We start from the raw sequence: 26,886 nt of genomic DNA, 5'->3' as shown, positions 1-26,886 counted from the left end.
TAAAAAAAAAAAAAAAAAAAAAGATCTCTTCTGGTAAGTGACTACTACCTCGTGGTGCTACACAGATTACTAAATATGGGTTAAAGGAAGATGTGAGAATTAGCCAATAAGAGGCTACAAATAATGGGCCAGGCAGTGTTTAAAAGAATACAGTTTCCGTGTAATTATTTTGGGTAAAGCTAGCCGGGTGGCGGGACGCAGCCTGCCATTCTTTCTACAATATACTCTGATGGAGTGCTTTAATTTCAACCAGAGCTGACAAACTTTTATTAGTTGCTTCCCTTTTTCCATTCTCTAGATTTTTGTTTAAGATTAAAACAATCGGCTCTTTGACAGTTTAAGACTCATAAGAAAGACTGTGAGGAGAGGGGGGTGATTCAGAGGTAAATAGTGTTATCTATCATGCTCAAAGTCCTGGGTTCCATTCCCAGCCAAAAAACAAACATACAAAACACCCAAATACTATTTGGGTTTGGTCATCATTTATACTTTTAATTTCTTTTACCTTTTTCGAGATGTTTTGTCAAAAGGTTTCAAATTATTAATAGAGCATTTATAGACTTTTCTCCTAAGCTTCAGAAAATTTGGTACATCTGTAGTGATGCTTGCATTTTTGTTCATATTTGTGCCCATTCTTCTTAAACTAATCACGATCTATCTACCAGTTGTTTTTGTTTTGTTACCTCACTGCACATGGTAGGCAAGGACTGTACCACTAAACTACATTTTGGTCCCTCATTTTGTTAATTTGTTTAGTTTTTGAAACAAGGTTTCATTCTGTAATCAAGAGTGGTCTGGAAGTTACTATGTAACTTAGATTGCCCTTGAACTCATAGGGACCCTCCTGTTTGCTTCCTGAGGACTGGGATTAAAGGCTTGAGTCACCATACTCAGCTGAATCATCTGGCTTTTTCTGCCCTATAGTGTATTAGTTCACTGGTTTTCCTTTCTACCTATTACCAGCTCTTCTTTGATTCCTTTGTTCTATCATTAAAACCGGTTCTATATTTGTTTGCTTATTTTGTAGTACTGAAGATTGACCTTAAGGCTTCATGTATGCTAAGAAACACAACACTGTGGACCTATGTCCCTAGGCATTTTATGAATTTATTTTGAGACAAGATCTCAATAAGTAGCCCAGGATGACCTCAAACTCATGATTTTCTTGTCTTGGCCTCCTGAATATCTGGGATTACTTATAAACCTATCACCATAACTAGATTATTAGTTTTGCAGTTCTGTGATTCTTTTTTTGTTAGTTTTTGGTTTTGTTTTCGAGACAGGGTTTCTCTCTGTTTATCCTTGGCTGGCCTGGAATGCAATATGCTCTATAGAATAAACTGGCCTCTAACACAAACCTACCTGCCTCTGCCTCCCAAGTAGTGCACCACTACTGCCTGTCTTGGTTCTGTGATTCTAGATATAAGTTTTCTTGTTTTTTAATTTCTATAATGGGCATATTACTAAAAATACTAAACAATAATCTATAAAAGAAAAAAAAAAACAGGATAAACTGCCTTCCTATTGTTGACATGCAACTGCATGGATTGCTGTAGCTTAGACAAAGACTCTACTGAACAAGAACAAAAGCAGACCAAAGTAGAACATGAACAAGGAAGACCAAAAGAGTTCCAACTTCAATTGTTTTTCTGAGTTAAATAATGCTAGAATCATCTCCTTAGACTCTAGAATGAAGTACTTTCTCTTAAACTCAATGTGAATATTATAATAGTGTGATTACAGACCATTTAAATTTAAAAAAAGAATACCTCCAAAAATATAAGCAAATTATGTTCAAGAATATTCACACATGTATGCACATAATTTGTAGTTATTCATATCAAATATGTGGTTTACATGGGCATGGTAGCATATGGCTCTAATTCCAGTACTCAGGAGGATCAGGAGCTCAAAGTCATCTTTGGATACACACTGAATTCAAGCACAGCATGAGCTACACAAATCAGTTAAAAAAGGAAGAAAGAAAGAAAGAAAGAAAGAAAGAAAGAAAGAAAGAAAGAAAGAAAGAAAGAAAGAAAAGAAAAAATCTGGTCTACAAAAAGCCTTTTTTGTTTTCTATTTATTCATTAACCCATCCCCAGGGTCTAGTTCCTCCACTGTATAAAACTACCATTTTTTAGAATAACTACCCTTGCCTCATAAATAATCTAAATTTCTAATGAGAGAAAATAGAAAGAGACAGAATGTGTATCCATGGTTGGGGAGGGTGCTAACAAAGACCAAATATCCATGATGAAAGAGAAGATAGCAAAGTTCATGTGTTCACAGATGGATGTAATATAGAGTCAAGGTGGCCAAAGAGTATTGCTTACCTGAGTATCCAAAGGAAATACTGGAGATGGGGCTCAGGTAGATGCCTTTGCCATAGGCTGCTCCATGCAGCTTGCAGGGAAACACCAGGATGAATATATGAGCCTGGGACCCCCATGGCTGTATATTAGGCATCCACAACACTTATGCAGTCCTTTGTCCCTCCATTTATCTACCTTCTTACTCATTCAAAAAACTCGAGGCACCTACTCTTGAAAAGCTGATTGGCTGAAAAGTGGATTCAGTTAAACTGCTTGCTTTCAAAATACTAAAGAATACCATGGAGAATGGGGAGTAGCAGAGCCACTGAGTCATTGCCTCAGCATTCATACTTATGACCTCAATCCTTCATATATTTTCAGATTCTCAAACAAAGGAACTATGGAAAAGGTAGCAGGAAGAGGAACAAAAACCACTCCCAGTAGTTTCTCAAGGCAATGAAATAAGCCTTTGTAACAACTCCTTGAATAGTCACAAAATGGAAAGTCTCTGTCATAATAATAGGTTAATTCCCATTACCTAAACAACCAAAATATACAACAGCCACATTCATTCTATATTTACAGTGCTAACTTTCTCTGTAGATAGGCTCTATCTTTCTCTGTAGATAGGCTAGACATGGTGATGCAGAGGCATGAACAGATATTCAAGCATTTTAGAGCAGACTTCCATAGCTGCGTGAGTGGAAAGAAAGGGGAAAAGGACACATCCTCACCTGCAGTTTGGTGTAGGATGCATTGACCAGCCCATTGCGCAGGATTGAATGCCAGTTCTCAATGTGGGACCCACTGTAAGGCAGGATAGAAATACGTCCCCTCATAGTATGAGATTCTTAGGAGTACTTCCAAGACTATTATCACCGCCTACCCCACAGTACATGCAGATGGGCAAACACACCTAACAACTGACATGTTCACAGATAAAGTCATAGGCAGCAAGAAGTATGTATGTGCATACGTGAGTGTGTGGTTAAACCTTACATCTCCTGTTGTTCAACTAACCCCACATCTTAAACCCTCAAATGCTGGCTCAGTATTTTCATATTTTCATTTGCCTATTTTCCTGACACTTCAAATTCAATAATTTCATCTCAAATTCAATAAACTTATCAATGATCTCAATATGGCTTCTAGTCCAGAGGTCACACTGCATTTTTTAAAGAAGCACTAAGACTTCCTCTAAATTACCCTTAACACTTTTTTCTTTCTTCCCTCCCACAGTTGGACATAAACTGTGGATTTCTTCCCCAAACTTTAACTCTATCCTTCCAATCTTCTCCTTTGTATCTTTTTACATGAAAATATTCTGTCCATTCAACCACATCGTAAGCAGTTTAAAAATAAAGACCATGTCACATGCAGCATTTTATCCTTTACAGCACATACCACAGTAGCATTTAGTAAATAACCACTGACTAGTTGACCATCGTGAAAAAACAAAACTCATAGATCCCAAGGCCCTACTATCGTAGCTCATCTTCTGACACCCCACCTCCACCATCCTTACTGGAAGGCAAAGGTGCTTCCATAGAGCTTCTTGGCGGTCCGGAACCGAGCCTCCTTGGCAGGAGGGCTGCTCAGCAGGAGGAATTGGTGTGAGGTGTGCATGAACTTCAGCTGCTGCCCAGGGTGGGGGTGGGATAAAAAGAACAGCAGAAACAGAGATCAGGGAGGGAAAGGTTGAAAACAGGAAACAAATCAGATTTACACTAACTACAAACAAGGGAAATATGTTTAGGGTCAAACACTATGCTGATGGACAGACGGTACCAACCAAGCTAGTCAGGGACCAATACAATGAGTGGGCATAGAGCCCCTCCTTGCCTCTCACTTAAAAGTTTTAAGATTACAGAGGGAGAATAATTACTTACCCTGCTGAGAGGTAGTTTGACAATGTGTGACCTGTTGCTAGAAATTATCCTGGGAAGAAACAGAAAAAGGAGAATGGACAGAATAAGTATGTGGTGAGGGTATCCTGAAGAAGAAACTTTCCTCTAGTCTAGGTACTGCAAGTAAGATTCCAATGTCTGAATTGTGTGATAATTTCCAGGTCATAGTTGATGTTTCCTTTTCTTTCTTTCTTATTTTTTTTTTCAAAACAAGGTTTCTCTGTGTTAACAGTCCTGGCTGTCCTGGAACTCTCTTTGTAGACTAGGCTGGCCTCAAACTCACTGAGAACCACCTGTCTCTGCCTCCTAAGTGCTGGGATTAAAGGCCTGTGTGATCACTGCCTGGCCGTTGATAGTTCTTTTAAGTGATAATGCTTATATAAACATTACATATATAATTATATAGATTTTAAAGGGAAGCCACCAACTGGACCAGTTAGTTTTCAAGGGATTAAGTAACGGGTAAAAAAGAGTCGGGGGAGGCTGCTATAACTAGGGAGAGAAAAACATGGAACAAAAAGAATATTAAAAGCCAGGTGTGGGGCTGGAGAGATGGCTCAGTGGTTAAGAGCATTGCCTGCTCTTCCAACGGTCCTGAGTTCAATTCCCAGCAACCACATGGTGGCTCACAACCATCTATAATGAGGTCTGGTGCCCTCTTCTGGCTGGCAGACATACACACAGACAGAATATTGTATATATAATAAATTAAATAAATAAATAAATAAATAAATGAACATAAATAAATAAATAAATACCGGGGGGAAAAAGCCAGGTGTGGGTGGTACATGCCTTTGATCCCAGCACTCAAGAGGCAGAGGCAGGTGGATCGCTGCCAGTTCAAGGCCAGCCTGGTCTACAGAGTCAAGTTCCAGGACAGTCAGAGCTAAACAAAAAACCCTGTTTTGAAAAACCAAAAAAGAACCACAAACAAAAAGAGAATCAGAAGTTACCAATTAGAGAGAGGTCTGAATTGAAATTGGTTAAACTGGTGTCTGGGGTTTAAAATCCCAAAACTGAGGCCCAGGAGCCAACCTGCTTAAGCTCAAAGGAATCCTAAAGGATCTCAGGGATGAGAAAATAGAAAGACACTATACAGATTGGGGGAGAAACAAAAGAAATTAGAATGAACTTTCTGAGGAGTCAAGGACAGACTAGGCTGTATATAGCCTGAACAGAAGGATAAGAGAACAAAAGCACAAAAAACTAAGGATTCAGCAAGAGCTGAATCTCCTACAGTGGGTACAGTGTACTTATTTTGTGGTTGTTTAAATTTTTGTGTATGCACACATGTGCACCCACGGAGGCCACAGTCAACCTCAGGTGTTGTTCCTTAAGAGATGTCCACCTTGGTTTTTGAAACAAGTCTGACCGGGACCTGAGGTTCGCTGATTAGACTACTCTGGCTGGCCAGTGAGCCCCAGGGACCTGCCTATCTTTGCTTCCCAGTGCTGCAATTACAAATGTATGCCATCATGCCTGTCTCTTCTTGTGAGTGCCAGGTATCAAACTCAGGTCCTCACGCTTATATGGTAAGTATTTCACCAACTAGACAATTCCAGGCTCTCACCATAATTTACAGTGCTACTTTAGAAGTCTATGTCTGGTAATTACTCATGCTATGAGGAAATAATCTACTGCATTGGCTTCTTAGTGTCAGGGGTTGACTTGGAAGGAGGCAAACTAGAAAGAGAAGTTGTCAGGAAAACAAGACAGATCAGCAGGAGGGAAGGAGAGGAATGGAACAGCCCAATTCTTTGCTAACAGTAGGAAACAACAATGCATCTGGTTCTAGCCACTCTTCATCAGGGAAGAAGATAGAAGACAGAGATGAATTTCTTTAGACACACAAAAAACTAAGCTGAAAAACTGAAAATCTACTAATGGCAACTATAGTTAATAACATTAAATTTTGAGAATTGCTGAGTCATAATGGGCAATATCCTAGCACTCAAAAACGCTAATGAACCATTACATAATGCATGTTGTGCATGACAAATACACACTTTTTTTTCTTCTGGGTTTTCAAGAAAGGGTTTATCTATAACTTTGAGCCTGTCCTGAAACTCACTCTGTAGACCAGGCTGGCCTTGAACTCAGAGCTCTACCTGTCTCTGTGTCCTGAGTGCTGGGATTAAAGGTGTGCACCACCACCACCCAACTAAATACTCACACTTTTTAAACATCTTATATTAAAAGAATTAAGTAAGAAAACAAACATTTGGGGAAATATGGAATACTTAAAGCTTGAGAAATCATGTCAGAATTTGTGAGCTCTTCTTTATAGTTACTGTCAAGTCAAGGCTTGTCAGCAAAACACCAAGAAAAAGTAGTCATAATCTAGAACCTTGCAAAGAATGCTGAAATGCCTCTAAGAGAACATATAGATGACTCTTTTCTTCCCCACCCCATACAAAGCCTGAGCCATTCTATCCATACCACTGCAGAAGAGGATGGGCCAAGGGATCCAGCTTGTCCATTTGTTTCTTGATTTCCAAATATGAGCCCTGTAAGACAATGGCCATAATAAGATTATCTCCCATGAGAGGAGGGACCCCTCCTACTCTCTACAGACTACTGGGACCCAAGCCAAGATAGTCTATTGGAAGAATGAAGACAAGGGGGTTCCCACCCTTAAGGAGGCCCAGTCAGGTTGGCAAGACTTATAAATTTGAAAATGACTGAAGATGCTTACAAAACAACATGCAGGTGGGTCTCTCTTATTTTATGCAACTCCTACAGCTCTAAAAATGCTGCTTATAAATCAAAAAATAAATAAAATCAATGTCCCCCAAAGAATAGGCTAAAGAATCCTATGGCAAATCTTCACATAAAACAGTCTTTCTAGGGGGCTGGAGAGATGGCTCAGAGGTTAAGGGCACTGGCTGCTCTTCCAGAGGTCCTGAGTTCAATTCCCAGCAACCACATGGTGGCTCACAACTATCTGCACTGAGATCTGACGCCCTCCTCTGGCGTGCGGGCATACATCAAGACAGAATGTTGCATACATAATAAATAAATAAATCTTTAAAAAAAAAGTCTTTCTAATAGTAAATCATCCCTTCTAGGTATACCTTCTGTGTTAACTGCACTGTGATATATAGGATTTGCTGAGAAGAGGCCCACCTGTAAATATGAGTACAAATGAATGTCTATTCATGTAGAGACTGCAGACAAGGGGTGGGGAAATCTGGTGAGTCAAAGGATCAAAGGATGATCACTGCTCCGTGTGGCTGCCCCACCCCTAGAAGGACAGAAGATGTTGTCCCTGGACCCTCTCTAGGTCCCCTCTTCACCCTCCTAACCTTGGGCAGAAGTCTTTCCCTAGCTTCTCTAATTCTCCAAGAACTATGAAAAAAGTTGAAACATGAACAACTGGTGAAGGAATCTGCAGCAAAGATAAAGATTGAGAGAAAGACACCAGTATTGAAGAGAAATAGGGTAAGAAAGCTAACAAAACAGGAACAAGAACTGGGATGGTTATAAAGGGAACATAAGGAAAACATAGGAATTTGAGTAGCTTCTCTAAATCTTTACCCTATTCCTGTGAATTACAAGCAGGAAAGAGGGCTGAGCTAGGCAAAGAGAAGGCAAAATACCTGGGTCATCTCCCGAATGGACATCACACTATCCAGAGCTTTCTGAAGTCGCTCATAATTCTTCTTCTGTTGACAATCAATGGGAAGAAAATAATTATTAGAAGCAGATACAAAGATATGATAATAAAAAAGAAAAAGAGGGTAGTTAAAGTCTACACTCAAGTGTGCCATGGAAAAAAAAACAAGCTTTATCTGGAAACTTTAGAGTTTTATGCTAGTCCCTTTACTAGTTATATAATTACCTGGAGAAGTCGTGGAACATCTTCAACTATTACAAGCCCTGTTTGCAAATGACAGGGGGTGTTCTGTCTGTCTGATTTTTGCATGTCAGGATTTTGGTGATGCTAAAGATTGAACTTATGCCCTCACATATGCTGGTAAGCGCTCTACATTGAGCTATACTTCAGTTCATTTGTAACTAAAAATACTATTTCTGTGGCAATCGTCAGAGATGTTCTGAGAATTAAATAAATGTATAAATCTAGTATTATATCCAATATATAGTACTGACAGAAAACAATGAGGCACTGTGATATACAGTGATGGTTAATTTTAGAAGTCAGTTTGAAAGCTGGTGGTCCACGCCTTTAATCCCAGCACTTAGGAAGCAGAGGTAGGCGGACCTCTGAGTTCCAAGACCAGCCTGATCTATAGAGGAAATTACAGAAATTATAGGACAACCAGGGCTACACAGAGAAACCCTGTCTTGAAACCCCACTCCTCTGTTGATTTAAAAAAAAAAAGAAAAGAAAAGAAAGAAATTAAAAAAGTCAATTCAAATAGGTTACAGAGTACCTACTTATTTGGTCAAACATGATTTCTAGGCTTTTCTCTGAAGGTGTTTTGGGGTTCAGATTAACAGCTGGATGGCTAGACTAGGCAAAGCTGATTGCCCTTCTTAATAAGGATCTCATATAGCCAAATAAAGACCCAAATAAAATAAGAAAGCTAATCTTCCCTAATCCTGGCCCTTGAATAAAAAGGTATTCTTCACAAGTTGAGGTATCGGCCTTTTCCTGGCTTTAGATTTGAATGAATTACAAAACTGGCCCTTGTGGGTCTTGAGCCTACATGGTTCTCAGGTCTCTGAACTGGAACTGGAACATAATTCATCACAGGCTCTCTACGGTTTCTAGTTTACTGACTGTAGATGTGGGGACTTCTCAGCCTCCCTAATTAGGTGGGACCATTCCTCATAATAAAATCCCCTATAATTCACATGTAAATGAATGGAATATATTTATATTCATCCACAGCCTATTAACTATTTCTCCAGAGAACCCCCCATAGGGTATTTCATATACATTATCTCTCATTTATGTAAGAGTTCACAAAATAACTCCTACCCCCTTCTATAGGCAGACAGCTGAAACTGAGAAAGATGAAGTACGTCCCTAGCACTATTCAACACGAAAGCCAAAGACCCTCTGGTGGGGTCCACGTCTGGCTGGTTCCCGCCAGGCCTACGTCCTTTCACTGTTGTTTTATTTTCCTCCCAGTCATGACCTCATTCTTAGAGTAAACCAGCCTGAAGTTTACTATGTAATCCAGGTTGGCCTTAAACCCTAAGCAATTCTCCTGCCTCAGTCTTCCAAGTGCTGGGATTAAAGGTACATGCCACCACATCAGCCATAAGCCTATATTCTTTTCATCATGATGTAACAGGTACTAATTTTTCTTCCTTTCCTTTGACAAGCCCAGCTATTTTGTCGGATTAACACCAGTGTTCAAGAGTACCCAAGAAGCCGGGCGGTGGTGGCGCACGCCTTTAATCCCAGCACTCGGGAGGCAGAGGCAGGCGGATCTCTGTGAGTTCGAGAACAGCCTGGTCTACAAGAGCTAGCTCCAAGACAGGCTCTAAAGCTGCAGAGAAACCCTGTCTCGAAAAACCAAAAAAAAAAAAAAAAAAAGAGTACCCAAGAAACAAGTGTTCCATTTCTTCTGTCCTTCATTGGATCTGTTGTGTATATAGGAATTAGAATCCAACCTCCCAGCATTTCTGTCCCTTATCCCTTTCCTCCCAACAACTATACCTTAGGATTAAAGGCCAGAGTCTTGGGATCAGTTGGGTCTACCACAGACGGATAAGGCTCGAAGATGATGCTCTTTCTAGGAGACTCCAAAGCTGCTCTACACATGGCCACCAGCAGATCTACCACCTTAGGAATAAAGAAAGGGGAAGAACTAAATGACAGTTCTGGGAGTCAAGTGGTCTCCAGAATGTTCCCACCCCCTTTAAGGCAAATGTTTTCATGGATTTCCAATTAGAAAATACAAAATTATAAAAATTCAAATACTAGGGCTAGAGAGATGGCTCAGTGGATAAGAATACTTGATGCTCTTATAAAAGACCAAGGTTCAGTTGGTAGCACCCACATGACAGCTCACAACAGTCTGTAGTTCTGATTCTAGAGGATCTAAAACCCTTTCTGACCTCTTTGGATATCAGACACCTACATGGTACACATATATACATGCAGGAAAAACATTTATACACATAAAAATAAATCTTTACCTAAAGTCCAAATACTAGCAAAATGATTAAAGAAAAGAGATATCATCTCCAATCCACCAAACAAATTCATCTGCTCCCAAGTAACTACAAAATTTAGTAAATATCCTTCCAAGATATTTTGATATACAAATAGTATCTGTTCTTTCTTTCTTGGGAAAAGGTGCAAAGAATGAACTGAGGACCTCATCTATGCTAAGCATTTGCAACTCTTTAACTCAAGCAATCCTCCTGCTTCAGTCCTTCAAGCAGCTAGGAAGCTAAAGGAACATGCCACCACAAGCCTGACTTGGTATTTGATTTTGGACACAACTGTGCATTATAATTTTGTGTACAAATAATAGCTGTTCAGTATTTCCAATGTAAGGATATGCCATAATTTTGATGGACCTCCTAGACAGTCCATTATCCATTTTAGGTTGATTATAAGCTTTATACTTTAGTGAGCACCAGTAAGTATGAAAGCATATTTGGAAGTTAAATTCTTTTTTAAATTACTTTATAAATAATACCAATCAAAATTTCCACTTCCTCCCCTCCTCCCGCTTCCCTCCCGCTCCCCCATGGAAGTTAAATTCTAAGGAATGAAACTGCTGGCTTCCTTTGCTTTTGTTTGTTTTGAGCTAGGGTCTAACTTTGTAGTTCTGACTAGACTGGAATTCACTCTATGGACCAAACTGGCCTCAAACTCAAAAGATCCTCCTGTCTCTGCCTTCTAAATCCTGAGGTTAAAGACACTGACACCATAACTGGACTCTTCTACTTTTCTTGATCCCAATTCCCCAGTGTCCTTTTCCTCCCTCATACCTCTGCTCCAGTAGCCACCTCCTCTGCAGCTCCAGACATGACTCCCAGCGTGTAGAAGGAGAAGACGCATAGTTCACGAGTACAGACAGCTGGCTAAAGGGACATATTAAACAGACAGGAGAGATGTGGGTTGTGTATGGAGAAGCTATAAGGAGAGATGAGTTGTGTGTTGAGAAGATGTGTGTGTATTGAGGAGGACTATCAATCAAATTTTAAAGGCTTTAATAGTAAGTTTGAGTGATCTTGTCTACCTATAAAATTCTCTCTGATCATTAAGGTAGTTAGATGTTTTCTTTTCTGAGTTTTCAGAACACTGCTCCCTGCTTTTAAATATATACACATAGATTATAATTTATAGCTAAGTGTTCGACCTACTCACCTAGATTTGGGAATAGCCAAGTACACCGTGGTCAATACCAGATGCCTGCTTATAAATGTTAGGTGGGAATGGTGTCCTCAGAACTGTTTTTATAAATTTATCTCTCCATAGAGGATTACTGAGATTCATCTTCTGAGAAAACGGTTATTTATAGTGTCTACAGGATTGTGAACAGAATGTATCTTTTACTACAGGCCTAGGAAGAAAGAAGAGATAGGAAGCAAAAGGCCTTGGTCAAGTAAGATGGTCAGAGCAGGGACCTATACCTTAAGCATGGACCCGTTCTGGAAGACATGCTGCTCATCACACACCACACAGTACTCATTCAACGTTGGAATCCTCTGCTCTGCATATTTCATGATCTGGAGAGAGAAAAGAGTCCATATCTTTTCTAAGTATAGAAGTTTTTCATGTTGTTTGGGAGAAAATGGAAATAACTCAGTATTTTCTAGTTTAGATTCTGAACTTAAACTGATGGCCTCCCTACACTCCTAACCCTGTATGATACTATACAAGTAGACCAGCCTGATCTTTGACACAGAAGTCTCGAGTCAACATTCCACATCTACTATTTACTATCAAATATAACTACTAGGCAAGTCAGATACATTTAGCCTTGTTTTCTTCATTTATAAAGTAAGACATTATACATCTCATAAATATACTGCAAGAAATGAGATCTGTCCATGCATTTAAATTTGGGGAGGTGGCATCAAGCCTGTCAACCTGAGTTCCTGGGACACATATGTAGAAGGAGAGAACTGATTCCCACAAGCTGTCTTCTGATCTTCACACAAGTGCTATGGTATGCATGTATGTGCCCCCATATATGTGTATGCCCCCTCTAATTAAGTAAAATTTTGTTTTTAGTCTCCATCATTATGTATTAGATGTGAGGAAAGGACATGGGCAACAAGGCAACAACAGACAACTTTACGGAGTTAGCTCTCTCCTCGCACCTTTATGGGCATTCTGGGGAGTTAACTCAAGCTGTCAGACTTTCACAGCAAGTGCTTTACCAGTTGACCCACTTCACAGGTTCTCATGAAGTATTTTACAAACAGGTACTAACTAATCAGTTACGGTGGCTGCAATCATCATAGATTTTCTACTTGTGGCATGAGTGTATTCAATCCAAGATGAAATGCTGAAGGGCAGGGCTTAAGTGATTTCTACCACTTAAGGACAATTAACCCATCTCCTAGTCACACACATGCAAACATGAACACACAGACACACATACTCTATGGAAGGAAAATGGCATAAATCCAGAGCTTTTGCAACAGTATCTTAAACTATATGCTTTTAAATTTTTATTTACTTAACACTGGTTTAACTACTTGTTCTTGTGTATCAATCAGGCTGTTCACATGTTTATGGGCTGGTTATTAAGCCTGCAAGTCAGTAGTTCTAAACCCACAGGGATAGCATATCAGATATCCTACATATCAGACATTTTACATTACGATTCATAACAATAGCAAAATTACAGCTATGAAGTAGCAATGAGAGTAATTTTATGGTTGGGGTCACCACAACATGAAGAAGTATATTAAGGGGTCACAGCGTTAGAAAAGTTGAGAACCACAGCAGTAAGTGTTCTTGATAATGCTGTGACCTTCTTGAGGATAGAATCTAATCAGTATAATTTGGGGAGCAAATCAACTCAGGAAATCACTGACTCAAGAGCTGGGGTTTAGGCAGTTAGATGGGTGAGCAACAGGGAAGGGTTTTGGAAAAAAGTTCTGGATTTGATTACCTGGACAAGGAATCCATACTCCAGAGTGGGGATGTTCTTGCAGTGACCACTGACCTAGTAAGAGTTCAAGACAGATCCTATGAGTTTCCTATAAAGTGGGGCCCAAACATACCTCATTCATACCTTCATCCAGGATTATCCTAAAATAGCTCAGCCTAAGAAATCACAAAGCTACAGAGACCTTTAGAAGTTTTGTTAAAGGTTCTAAGGTTTACCAGTCTTTAACCCTCTTCAAAGTTACAATAGGTTGGCACAGCAGCTGACTACCAAGTTGTAGCCATAACCTAACTATACTATACATGACTTCATCTTGGCATGCTAATCTCCAGACTCTGCTTTATAAACTACTATCAGACAGGCCTGTCATGCATGAAATAAGCATTTAATAATTATTATTTAATATTATTTATTTATATGTAAGCATTTAATATTTAAAAACTATTCCATTCTATACATTCATGATATATGCCTGGATTTGACTAGACAGCTCTACCCCCACCCCTTTGAAAAGTTATTCCCCTACATATCTACCCCCACCCTCCTGATGCCCACATCACATCATCCCCAGCCCATGTACCAAAGGAGAAGTCCGTGCTGGGGGAGGGAGGCCCACGTGCTGGGGGCACAGGAGACCTGCCTGGGGGCTGGGAGGATAACCAAACACCTCTACTTTGGGGTTCTTCATGGTGCAAGAAATGGAACGATTCATAAGGCGTCCAACTCGAAGCTCTGGTACACCCAGTTTGCCCTTTAGCATGGAGTCCTGTATGATAGGAAAACTGGGAGACCTGCAGAGAAAGAGCAAAGAAAAAGTAATAAAACTGGAAATTCATTATGAACTTTAGAAGAGAATTAGAAAAAAGAATATCGTAGGCCAGAGATGATCATAAATTCAAGGGCATAGTCTATTGTTACTTAAATAATGTCAAAAGAGAATAACAAATCACAAAATTGGCTTTTGATATCATTATCTGTATGTTCTTCAGGTTGTAGCACATAAAAGGCAGAAGCAGAGTTTCAGCCATCATGACTAAGTATATTCCTTAAAGATGACAGGATCATTTTTTATTGTGAGAGAAAAGGACTAAGCATTCAACACTATCCTAGGCAAGTAGTTGTAGCCTAAACCTTGCCTAATGCCAACTGTCTAACCATCAAAAGTGGCCTGTGGAACACTACAAACCTAGCTTTGTGTCCATCTTTGGAGAATCAGAAACCACCAAAGTGTAGGATATAGAACCAGGGTCAAAGAATAGAGCAATGTTTATTTCCAGAGCCTCCTACATAAGAGCAAGAAGTGAGTGTCTATGTCTCTGCTTCTTTATGACAAGAAATAAGGATAAGAGATGAAGATAAGATGAAAAGATAAAGGGCTGGAAAGATGGCTCAGCAGTTCTTGCAGAGGACCTGGGTTTGATTCCTAGCACCTACATGGCAGCTTCCAGCAAAAAGGAAGCTCCAGTTCCAGGGGATTCAATACCCTCTCCCCTGGCCTCTGAGGGCACTAGACCCACACGTAGTGCAAGCAAAACACCTTTAAACATAATTTTCTAAAATGATGAAAAAATAACACACATGCCTCCAAAAGCTAGGTATTGTGCTTTACATACGGGATGAGTTATAAATATTGAATCAAAGTAGAAAGGTAAGAATACAAAGGGGACCAGGACCATGTGTCATTATTATTAAGTAAAAGGTACAGAATTTACTGGACTCAGAGAAAAGACAGAAAAAAATTATTTTAGGCATTCCAGAAGGTGATAAGACAGATAATTGGAAATGATCAATTCTAGGAAAATATTTACTTGGGAATGGGTGAGAAGATGCTGAGGCCAGCTCGGAACTTCTTGATGGTACCACTTGCTTTGAACCAACTGTGTCTCTTCTCCTGCTGGGTCTTCAGGAAATCGTTACTTAGATGTTTCCATTGTTGGGATGTAAACATACCCAGGATCCTAGGAAATCAAGAGGATTAGGCAAGATCAGGCAAAAAAGGACAAAGAGTGGCAACTAATCTCCAGACTCAGAGACTATAAAGCTAGTTTTGACAGAATGTTTGCCAAAGCCTCCCTTGATGACACTGGCATATGAAAATACTATCTATCCTAAAGCATCATCTTCATCCTAGGAATAAACACTTACTTCTGTTACCTAACCAACGAGCCAGAATATTTCTGGAGAGATTATAAAGGTGAACCTTCGGTCTAGAAACCACAGTCTGGATTTAGTGCCACAGATAACGACACTGAAAACAGAACAGAAGGGGTGGGGCAGGAGAGAATATAACCTTCTACTTTGCAGATAGTGCAATGACTATGGACATGAGATACCAATAATGTTAGGTGAAAAACTACATCCCTGAATTTATAGTCTTCACCTTGCAACCCAACTTGTCAATCATTTCACTTGTCCTTGACCAGTTCTTTGTAGGATTACCCTAAGTTATCATGACGAAACCTCATCAGCTTTTTCAGACTCAAAATTTCACCTATAACCAATAACTTCTTTTTCTTCTCATTAGAAAAAAAAAACATGAGGTGTTAGCTTCCCTAATACAAAAGTTGTTTCTCCTCAACCCCTATCTCTAGCCCTTCATTCTCTGGAGAAAAGGTGACTCTCGTATTAAGACTGACTTCTCTATTTGGGCTCTACCACCGTCTTCTGTCCTTAGGGGCCCTGATCAAACATCTTCCTGTCTGGTCAGTTCCTTTCCCGAAGTCTATAAGATATTGCATTTTTCTGCATCTCAGCTAGGCAAGTGTTCTACCTCTGAGATCTATCTTTAAGGGGGACAAGATTCCTTTGGCCTAGTTTTAGTGTTTCTTCTTCTTCTTTCCACCACCCTGAAGGATTCCTGGGTACTTTGGGTATTAAAAAGTTTTTTGTCTTCAATTCTATTTTCTCTTCACCCTATCATCCTCTTCTTTAACAATCTTACATCTGCTGGTACACTGATGCTTATCTTCAATCCTTATTCTAAATTCTGAGCTCGTGTGAGACTATTTCATAGCATCGATCTACACCTGGCTGTCCTGGAACTTGTTCTATAGACCAGGCTGGCCTTGAACTTACAGAGATCCACCTGCCTCTGCCTCCTGAGTATTAGGATTAAAGGTATGTGCCACCACCAACCCGATCTAGCTTCCTAAATTTATTTTAACTTTTCCTAGGAATATTTTTGAAGGGCATTTCTGGAAGAAAACACGATGTTCAAGGCTTTGACACATTTGTGGTTAGAGTCTGGATTGTGACTGTCCCCTAAAGGTTAACATGCTGAAGGTTTAGCTCCCAGTCTGTGACACTATTGGGAAGTGGCGGAATATTGAGGAGGCAGGACTTGGTTGAAGAAGGGAGCATGTCCTTGCAGGGGATATTGGTACCCTGATCCTCAAGTGTATATGTGTCTGTCTTTCTGTCTGTGTTTGCCAGCACACTGTAAGTTGAACAGACCCCTTCTACCACATGCTTCCACAATGATGTATTGTGCTGTCAAAGACATAAATAGGGTCAAGTTATAGTAGGCTGAAACCTCTAAACTGTGAGCTAAAATAAAATTTTCTTTCTTCTAAGTTGAATAATTCAGGTATGTTATAACAGAAATGGAAAGCTGACTAAGATAAGTATTTCTCAATCATTTTCCCTCACATGTCCATGAACAACAACAACAACAAAAAAAAGTTCTTACTTTTTTAACTGAAGACCTAGCCCAAACCCTTCCTTATTCGATGGCTGGAAAACCTCAATGGATGGTTCTGCAAAGAGAAGAAAAAAGTTTCCAATGTGTGCATAATTCTAATCTCTACAAAGTCCAAAGTCACAGTTCAGTAGGACAGTTTCCTCAGATTCTAAACACAGTAGCTGTTAGGTACTTTCAGGCATATCCAACTTGCAGTTAAAGATAGCTATGAATGTGGCTGAATATAAAACTGTAACTTACTTAAAACATTATGAAAAATTTTTTTTTTTTTTTTGGTAACTTGGTTGTTCAGTTCTTGAGTGTGGATTTTGAAGAGGACAATGTGTTGGAATGTCAAAAGTTGGACATGCTTGCATAGTGGAGGAAGAAAACTTGAAGCAGCAGTAAATTCTAGAAGCCATTTAATAAACTTTAAATATTTTCAGTAGGAAGTTGAGAGGTTTGGAGAAGAACAAATATCTTCAGGTCAGAGAAAACAATTTCACAAATCAAGAAGAAGGCTATCAGATGAGTGGGGATGAGAACACCAATGACAAGAAATGGAAAACAAAGGGTGAGCACAAAGGTCTTATTTCTAACTTTATTTCTACTTCAATTAACTTAGTACTTTGGAGCAAACTACACTCCGACTACCCACTTGCCCAATGTCACTGTCTTTACCTGGTCCATCAAGGTACTGGGAAAGAGAAAACCGTAGCCTCAACACAATTGGTTCTGTCCGAAGGACCTTCCAAGCTGTAGATACTTCCTCCTAAGAGAGTAAGAGAAATTATTTCTGGTTTACAACAGAGAGAAATGGACACATATATGCACATAACAGTATACACCATTGTTCGTTGATGGTCTAGGAATGACAGAGGTGTAGAATATAGGCTCCAAATACAGCACTCAAGAACAAAACACCAGGCCTACATGAAAAAAAACCCTTAAGGCAAGCTACACATACTGTTGGCACTACTTACATCGAGGAAGCTGATGTTGATATGGAGGTCAATGTCCACGTCATCAATAGTTCCATATTCTCTACAGAGACACAGGCAACCACAAGGAAGGCTCATTAAGACAGAAGGGACTAGAGAGGTAAGAAGGTAAAGAACTAACTCTGGGAACATGAGAAAGGGTGGAAGAGAGTTCCATACTTAGACCTTAGCTACACTGAGAAACCCTGCCTTAAAACAAACAAACAAACAAACAAAAAACAGCAACAAGCTATGTATCAGATCACTTATGACCATAGCCCTTCTAATCCCAAAGGGAACTAGTGACCTAAAGGTATTTAGGATAAGAGGGAATAGATAAAAAAGAATAGTTTTAACTCCTATCTCCTATGGTCAGCCATTTTTAAATACTCTGAGTAACCTTCTATTGCTAAACTCATAAATTTATCAGCACATTACACCATCACAAGGAAATTCTAGCCTTTTAAAGATTCTTGTCACCCTGAAGTCGAGTCCCACCTGATGGACACAGAGTTCTCACTGTAGATCTCCTTCACTGCTTCAATGTCCGCATCAAGCTGTGGGTGTCTATACAGGTCAGCTGCACAGCTCCCCTGATTCAGCCATAAAAATATTGATGGTAGCAGAGGTGGAAAGAGATAAACAAAGGGGAAGTAAGAAAGAGAATAAACAGAACATGCAGACACACCAGGAACAGGAAAGATGAAAGGGCAGCGCATAGGCTCTTGGGGGTAACTCTAGCACATATGTCAGGGAACAAGACTCTCTACTCCAGCCTAAGAAAGTTTCAGCACACCAACAAGCAGTTTTGCTTTAAAAGTTCATATTCTCAGGCTCTAGCCTTTCCTCTCAAATTTTGCCTGCTACAGAAATTCAGACGAGTTCGATCTGAAAAGCATCCTGAGAATCTGAACAGTTTTGATTAGGAATGCAATTGTTAGCAATTGCATTTTTCTGGGTGGCAATAATGACACTCTCCGGGAGCCATTTAAGATTTGATCCTAACAATGAAATGACTCTCTCTGGCTAATGAGAGAAGAAAATAATTTCTAACTAACATAAGGGTTCTCTTCATGTGGAGGATGCAGTTTATTACGGGATAATGACAAGTCCTAGGTAAAAGCAAGGACAATGAATCAGTTCTGAAAGATTCCTATCAGATCCCACTAACATTTTATCTTATTTCATCTCTATTCAGTAGAACTTTCCTTCTGATGTACCCAGCATATAAAATCTAAGTCATCCAACAATGAGTTTGAGGGAATGCACCTTACCTGAACTCCATATAGAAATTCCTCTGATTCATTATCTCCTTCGGAATCATCATCATTCCAGAACTGGCCTTTGATGTCCTGGAAATAAATAACAACAACAAAAACACTGAAGCACCATCCTTTGTTAGGTCCTTGTTATTACAAGGGCTAGGGTAGGGCAAAAGGATGGGAAACAGATTCTCACATTTCTTGGGAATAAGTAACTGAAGCCTGAATCCTTTTACACCTTTCACTTCACTCTGACTGAGTGCAATACTACCTAAGTCTAGCTCTGACTCGGTGGGGCAGAGAACACCCCTAAGCACACCTAAGCTCTGCATCGTCACTTCCTCATCTCCCTTGTTTTGTGTTGTCTCTGAGGCAGGGTCTCACTCCATAGCCCTGGCTACCTCAGACCTTGCAGTAATTTACCTGCCTCAGTTTCCCCAGTGCTGTGATTACAGATGCAAGCCACCACAGCCAACCTCTCCTCTACTCTTCTATCTCCTAGTGTTTATCTCTCCCCTTCCTTTCAAAGAGAAGAGCCCTACACAGCTCAAGTGACACTTTTTCCATACTTCTCCTTCAGTTAACTTCAAAAAGCTACTTCCAAAAGGGTAAGAGGAGGAAAATACCAGGAAAAAGTAAAATCAGCCTTCTGTCTTATGTGCCCCTTAGATGACTAGTCCAGTGAGACGAGGAGTCAGTCCTCACCATTGGGTCAGTGGGTCTCACACACACTCTCAGGTCAGTGCTAGGCAGCACCCCTCCATACCACCAATCGAACCCAGGCCAACAAGATGAGCATTTAGGAGATCACAGAATGAGACAAAGGAGGTGAAGATGTCATAGGTACTGGTGATCTGCTGGAGATGGCAGGCTCTGCTGTTGTGGTAATAAGTCACTGTCCTATGAAAAGTAAATAACAATTGGGTTCACCACTTATTAGCTGAATAGTATATACACAGGTATATTCTGTCCAATTACAGACACATGTAAAGAGGCATAATGCACATAAACACAAGACTTTAGTTCTTTCACCAAGCTGAAGGCACTGTCAGTAGAATATACACCTGTCTATTCCACTCAAAGTTGAAAGTTGGAACTGGAGTAAGTATCTGCTCTAGTCTATAAGGTTACAATAACCTTAAAACCAAAAGTAACAATGGCAGAACCAACTGCTTATGCTACTGTGTCCACTCAGTTCATTTATGAACAGCTTTCACAATACCAAGCCTCATCAGCCTTATGAACCAGAACCAGATTCTTTTTAGACTCTTTGCTCCTATTCTCCCATATCGGGCAACTATCACTTTTTTTCTTTACATGTGTATGTGTGTGCAAGCGAATGTGTATAAAAGTGCACGTGAATGTGCGTGTAGGCCCCCAGAGCTGACTCTTGGAGTCTTTCTCATTCATTTCCTGCCTGACTGAGACAATATCTCTCAACTAACGTTGTGCTTCACCTACACAGGCTAGTCTAGCTAGCCAGCTTACTGAGATCCTATCCCCACATTCCCAGAACTGGAATTATACATAGCCACCATGCCTACCTGACATTTATGTAGGTTCTGGGGACCCAAATTCTAGTCCTCACACTTCCATGGTAGGCATTTTAGCCAACAAGCCATATCCATAACCCCTCATTATTGCTTTTAAAACATCAGCTTTAGCTGAGCTTGGTGATTCACACCCATAGTCCCAGCAATAAGGAGGGGATCTATGGTCAAGAAGATAACATCTTTGAGGTTAGCCTAGGATACTTTGAGGACTCTGTCTCAAAAATAAATTAATTCAAGGGGGCTGAAGAGATGACTTAGTAGTGCTCTTACAGAGGCCCTGACTTGGGTTCCCAAGTATCCACACCAGGCAGTTCATAACTGCCTATAACTCTAGCTCCAGGGGATCTAACACAAATAATCATAAAACTAAAAATAAATTGTTAAAAAATAAAAGCAATTATTACTAAAAGCCATTATATGACAACCATCTAATTCAAATTTCTCAACACCAACGATGCTCTGGTAAAATTTATCTGAGTTGTCATGGCTGAAACAATGCTCCAGGGTCGTCTCAGAACCTAACCTCTACATAGTTACAGTAATGACCCAACAAGCACTCAGAAAAAGCACTAACCTCCTCCCCACTTCTAATCCTAGAAGACCTCCATCTCATAACAGGCTATTTTTAGCCCCACTGAAGCCTTCACTTGCATCAGGTCATGAAAAAAAAAAACCTCAGCTATGAAATTATGAAGGCTTGAACAGTAACAGATGTCAAAGCTACAGTAACAGTAGGTTTTCAAAGCTTTCTGCTGCTCTCTAGATCAGTAGGTCACAAACATTACCTACATATTACAATCGCCTGGAGAGCTTTCAACTTAGACCAATACATAGCCCTATTCCATAACCAATTAGTACAATTTCACACAAATTAATCCTGAACGTTAAGTCAGTTAAAAGCTCTCTACTAGGGGCTGGAGAGATGGCTCAGAGGTTAAGAGCACTGACTGCTCTTCCAGAGGTCCTGAGTTCAATTCCCAGCAACCACATGGTGGCTCACACCATCTATAATGAGATCTGGTGCCCTCTTCTGGCATGCAAGCATACAGGGAAGGAATGTTGTATACATAATAAATAAATAAATCTTAAAAAAAAAAAAAACCTCTCTACTATTAAGCCAATACTAAGAACCACTAATCCTTCCTGGCTCCACATATACCTCAATCTAATCCATTCCAAACTACTCAATGGTGTTCTTGGTCCTTAATGTGATTCTACCAAACCTTACTTTTCTACATCATCAGTTCTAGGTGGGCTGGTGTGACTACAGCATCAGTATTACCTGGGAACTTGTTAAAATACCAATTCTTAACCCTTACCCCCTGAGATTTAGTGAAGCAGAAAAACCAGGACTGGAATGCAGTGATGTTTTAACAAGCCCTAAAGTTATTATGCTGCATGATAAAATCTGAGAACCATCCCACTAGGTCATTGCATCTTCCAAGGGTCTGTCGTTTCTTCTCAGATACTAAGTTAAACTTGGTAATTGGTTCAGTATGGAGCTATAAAAGCACAATACCAAAATAAACTCTACATAGCAGTCCTTGAGCTGACTGTACTACCTCACTGACCAAAAAGTAATATGCAAAAGTCAATTACAATTCAAGTTCTTAGAGACGAGATAACCTGACATCTGATAATTGCTTTAAAACACTACTGGGGGGTCAGGAGGACAAGGATGAGCAAAGTACAATTGTATGTATGAAAAAACTCAGTGTTTTGTACGTCAATGAGAATTTTAGTTTTAGTTTTAAAAATTAAATACTATCCCATTTTCAAATAAAATAAGTGGGAAAACAGATGAAATAAATTTTGCAAGATGTTGATAACTGTGAGTCAAACACAGTGGCATGTCTTTAACCCCAGCATTCTGAAGGCACAGGCAAGTGTATCTCTTTGAGTTCTCAGCCAGCCTGGTCTACACAATGAGTTCCAGTACAAAAACAAAACAAAACAAAAAGACAAAAAAATGTTGGTAACTGATGAAGCTGAGAAATGTACACGAGGGTTTCTTATACTCCCTGCTTTTTGGTATATAGTTGGAAAATTCTGCAATTATAAAATCAAAGGCTCTTCCTAGAAAGCCAACTCTGCACATCAACAGGAAGATTCCCCTTGTCTCCCTGCTGTTCTTCAAAACACAGCAAGCATAGTCCCACTAAACAGCCTTGTCTCTGCTGTTCTCCCCTTTTAGGATGGCCTTTTAAGATAGCCACACTCTGGTCACAGGTCACCTTAACTACCTCTATAAAATACCTACACTAAAAAATCCTAACAGTAATAATAATACCTACACCAGCATTCCCTGTCCCTCTCCAATTATTTCCTTCCCCACACTCGGACATACATTTATCTCTTCACCAGACTGTTAGCTCTGTAAGCAAAGATTCATACTGTTCTCAGCCTCTATAACACATTTACTGAATTAGTGAATGTGTACCAAATGGGAGATAAATATAAGAACTTAAACACACCGCTTCTATACATCAACAATAATCACACAAAATGCTTTTTAATATTCAAGATCTCATTTACCTTCAAGAGCAGCAAGAAGCAAATTCTGAAGTTCTGGAGACTGGAGTTCTTTGAGATTTGAAAATAAACAGTCAAGCGCTGATATGGACAACCACGGAGGGATACAGAGGGAAGAAGCACTACTCTTCAGCCTGGGTTCTCTTGGGAAGGGTGGGACGATGGCAGCTTAGGTGAGAAGTGCCAGCTCTTTCAAGGTCTTTCACCTTAAGAAGTCAAGAAACACTGAGCATGTCTTCAAGGCTTGCTGCTTGGCTTCTGTTGCTATTAAAAGGATGGGGGGGGGATCAGTTTTTCCAAGGAAAAGACGGTTATGAAATGACCACCTTTTCAAACCAAGCTGTTTTAGTGGGAAAGATTTGAACCCTTAACACTAAATGCTTTTCCCTCAAGAATGGGGAGTAGATTTAAAAGCTGGAGAGAGGCAGGTTTATGGATCATGGAATTCCCAGACATAAAAAAAAGAAGAAAAAAAAAAGGAAGAAGGGCCTGAAAGATGACCTAGTTCAAAGTTCTCATGTAATACTCCAAGCCGGGGGGGGGGGGTTGGGGGGGGGTGGGGGGGTGGCGCACGCCTTTAATCCCAGCACTTGGGAGGCAGAAGCAGGCGGATCTCTGTGAGTTTGAGGCTAGCCTGGTCTACAAGAGCTAGTTCCAGGACAGGCTCCAAAGTCACAGAGAAACCCTGTCTCGGAAAAAAAAAAAAAAAATACTCCAACCTAAGGAAATCACAACTTGCCTGAGAAACTCGAACATTTGATAGGTCCTAAATACATTCATTTTTCACGGGTTGAAGCAGTAACTAACACAGCGGTTACTAAACTGAGATACGAAAACAGAGCTGGACCCTTTGAAGAGGAGCTAGGCCAAATAGAGACTATCAGAGTGACCAGAGAAGAGCGCTGTTTCGCTCAGTGTTTGTTTATTTTGGGTGATGGCAGCTCGCCTAACATGCTTGATCTGTTCCTATAAGATTATGCCAAAGGTAAATCAGCCGCAGGACGACTCACAAATGTCTTTCTCTCTAAGTCCACAGGCACTTTCCAGAGTGACCATCTGACATCTATCTAGTCACAGAAGCCTCTCATCTCAACGTCTCCACTCTGGGCTTGCCTCCCATCTCTGTGTGCTAGCAGAGGAAAGCTCCAACAGGAGAGACAGAAGGACTAAGCTACTAAACAAAGGCGAAGCCGGGCGCGGAGGGGCGAGTCCAGCCGGCCAGCGCTAAGCCGGGCACCCGCGGAGGGAGAGGACCGGGATGCTCGCCGAGGACACCCGCGCTTGCAGGACAGGGCCTGAGGCCTCTTCTCCAGGTGTCCCCCGTAGGCCCCCAGCCCCGGCCTTCCCCGTTAAGAAGCCGTCTGCGGCTCACTGCCGCCAGCCGCCCAGCCGAGCGAAGCCTGTCATCGCCCCTCACTCGGTCCCTCAGGCAGGGCGGATCCCGCCCGCCGCCCGGCCGCCCCGCCTCATCCCGCTCCGGCCTCCCCCAACACGCCAGCCTACAGAGTACTCACGGCGACCCCGGGCCGCGCGCGGCCGCCGCGGAGGGGACGAGCGGCCCGGGACGCCCCGCGGGGGCGGAGCGGCAGGCCAAGGGGCGGGGACCGAGGCGGGCGGGCGAGGTCGCGCTCCCACGCCTCAGCGTGCCGTCCCGGGCACGCTGGGCCACTCTGCGCATGCTCGGACGAGGACACTGCGGTCACGTGCCCCGCCTCCGACCAACCGCCGTACAAGCAGAGCCTGGGCGAGTCCCCGCCCCAGGATGCCAGCCTGGGCGCGCATGCGCAGTGACCGATAGCTGAAGGCGTGAGGGTGCGAGTGGGTGGCGCCTGTTCCTTAGGTCCCTGAGGGCGAGGGAGGAAGAAGTGTTCCCGTTTCGCCAAAAAATGTTTTTTCTTTGTCGCCTCGTGTGGTTGGGAGGACTGCGGAAGGAAAGCAATTTAGATTGTCTATATAGAGATACTGAGGCGTCCCCTCGGTGCAGGTTGAAGCCAGGCCAAAATAAATAAAAAATTAAGATTCTTAAATCTGCCTCGCCCCCATGCACTGTTGCTCGGTGTGCTGGAATCTACATGGCCTTCGGGACACAACCTTAGTGGGTTGGGACTCACTAAGTAGAGTGCTTGCCTAGTATTCACAGAGCCTTGGTTTCTGTACACCTGTGTAAACCCTGTGTGGTGCAGCAAACCTGTCGTCTCAACATTCAGGAAGTAGAGACAGAAAAATTCAAAGTTATTCTCAGCTACATAGCAAATTCAAGACCAGAATGGGATGTGTAAGAACATCTCAGAGGATGGCTCAGCAGGTAAGAGCCAGTGGTTGCTCTTGCCAAGGACCTGGGTTCAGTTCCCAGCATCCACATGGCAGCTCACAATAATCTGTAACTGCAGGTCCAGGGGATCTGACACCCTCTTTTGGCCACTAAGGGTACTAGGAACCAATGTAGTGCACACATACACATGCCGGAAAACACTTGTTTAAGTGATTTTATTTGAGATTAAAGCTTGGTTTTAGCACTTGGGATTTTTCACTGGGCTCTAGATTTTCTCCTTACTCATGATTCCCGTCTGGATATAGCAAAAGGCCCCCAGGTAGCTGACTGCTAACAAACTTCAATATTTGTTACATTGTAATAACTGAAAAAAAATGAGGGATATACTCCAGTTTTAGAGTGCAAACGTTGATAGTAGTACAGAAAGGGTGTAAGCATTGTGGCTTAGATGGATAACTATCCCGGCAGTCGGGAGGCAGGGAATAGCACAGGCCACAGTAAGGATAGCAGCCTACAGCCCTGCTCTAGGGAAGGTTTTCCCAATGTAACAGTTCTGTTCTGGCAGGAAATGGCTTTCCCAGGAAAGTTGTTACAGCTAGACTCTGGTGCCAGAAGTGTAACAACTCTGCTCTGCTAGGGGAAGGTTTCCGTGGTGAAAGTGTTATATCCCTGTTCTGCTGCCTACCTGTTGAAGTTGTAACAACTCGGATCTGCTAGGGTAAGGCTCTCCCAGGGAATGTGCTACAATGCTGCTTCGCTCCATCTTTGCTCTGGTGAAAGGTCTTCACCCACACCTCCTTCAAGAGATTTATTAGGAGGGAAGAATCCGGGGGAGTGGTTGTCTCTGCCAGGGTGGAAAAAGGGCAGCAGCAAACAGAACAGGTGCACGGCTTATATAGGACTTCTTAGGAGCAGAATTTATCCAGGGAGATTTTCAGGGTGGGAATTGGCCAAATTTCAGGCCCTTGAGCTCAGATTGGTTTAGATTTCTGCTCAGATTGGTTGGTTTTCTGCTCAGGGATTGGTTCATTTCCCTGCCCGGAATTGGTTAGTTTTCAGCTTAGTTGATTAGGGGCAGATTTGGCTCCGGTTTCAGAGACCAAATTGTGTTTCTTTCATTGACCTTTTTAAAAATCTTTTTTCTTTTTCCTTTTGACTCTAGTTTTAGGGCCAGGGCATATGTCTAATTCCAGGGACAAAGCGTCTTTCTTTGGCACTGGTTTCAGGGTCAGGATGTGTTTCTTTGGTTGGCCCTTTTACTCTACAAAGGGGTTTGCCATACTCATAACCATCACATAGTCTTTGAGAGCCATGCACTGTGGAAATGTGCTCAACA

The 26,886-nt window shown here is 41.3% G+C and overlaps 1 protein-coding gene across 10 annotated transcripts in view; it reads right to left on the bottom strand.

The window, feature by feature from the left end:
- The window catches only part of Parp6 (poly(ADP-ribose) polymerase family member 6), a 32,664-nt gene extending 7,745 nt beyond the window's left edge, over positions 1-24,919 (bottom strand). The window contains exons 1-20 of one of the 10 annotated variants that reach the window (XM_038322773.1): positions 24,793-24,919; positions 23,282-23,542; positions 19,899-20,093; positions 19,206-19,283; positions 18,430-18,524; positions 17,935-17,995; positions 17,633-17,723; positions 16,961-17,027; positions 15,081-15,230; positions 13,853-14,063; positions 13,276-13,329; positions 11,783-11,878; positions 11,138-11,230; positions 9,852-9,977; positions 7,819-7,884; positions 6,659-6,726; positions 4,202-4,250; positions 3,838-3,950; positions 3,047-3,119; positions 2,334-2,436 (exon numbers count right to left, since the gene is read on the bottom strand). In XM_038322773.1, the coding sequence (XP_038178701.1) occupies positions 2,334-2,436; positions 3,047-3,119; positions 3,838-3,950; positions 4,202-4,250; positions 6,659-6,726; positions 7,819-7,884; positions 9,852-9,977; positions 11,138-11,230; positions 11,783-11,878; positions 13,276-13,329; positions 13,853-14,063; positions 15,081-15,230; positions 16,961-17,027; positions 17,633-17,723; positions 17,935-17,995; positions 18,430-18,524; positions 19,206-19,283; positions 19,899-19,901 (1,597 nt within the window). In that variant the 5' untranslated portion in view covers positions 19,902-20,093; positions 23,282-23,542; positions 24,793-24,919. Of the gene's footprint in view, positions 1-2,333; positions 2,437-3,046; positions 3,120-3,837; positions 3,951-4,201; positions 4,251-6,658; positions 6,727-7,818; positions 7,885-9,851; positions 9,978-11,137; positions 11,231-11,782; positions 11,879-13,275; positions 13,330-13,852; positions 14,064-15,080; positions 15,231-16,960; positions 17,028-17,632; positions 17,724-17,934; positions 17,996-18,429; positions 18,525-19,205; positions 19,284-19,898; positions 20,094-23,281; positions 23,737-24,781 lie in introns of those variants that run through there. The other 9 variants (XM_038322778.1, XM_038322777.1, XM_038322779.2 and 6 more) reach the window with 9 other exon arrangements.
- Positions 24,920-26,886: the final 1,967 nt, after the last annotated feature.

Source organism: Arvicola amphibius, chromosome 3 (assembly GCF_903992535.2).
Source record: "Arvicola amphibius chromosome 3, mArvAmp1.2, whole genome shotgun sequence".
NCBI classification, from domain to species: Eukaryota; Metazoa; Chordata; class Mammalia; order Rodentia; family Cricetidae; genus Arvicola; species Arvicola amphibius.
The sequence above is the reverse complement of the archived record's forward strand: the minus strand, read 5'-3'. Positions and strand labels throughout refer to the sequence as shown.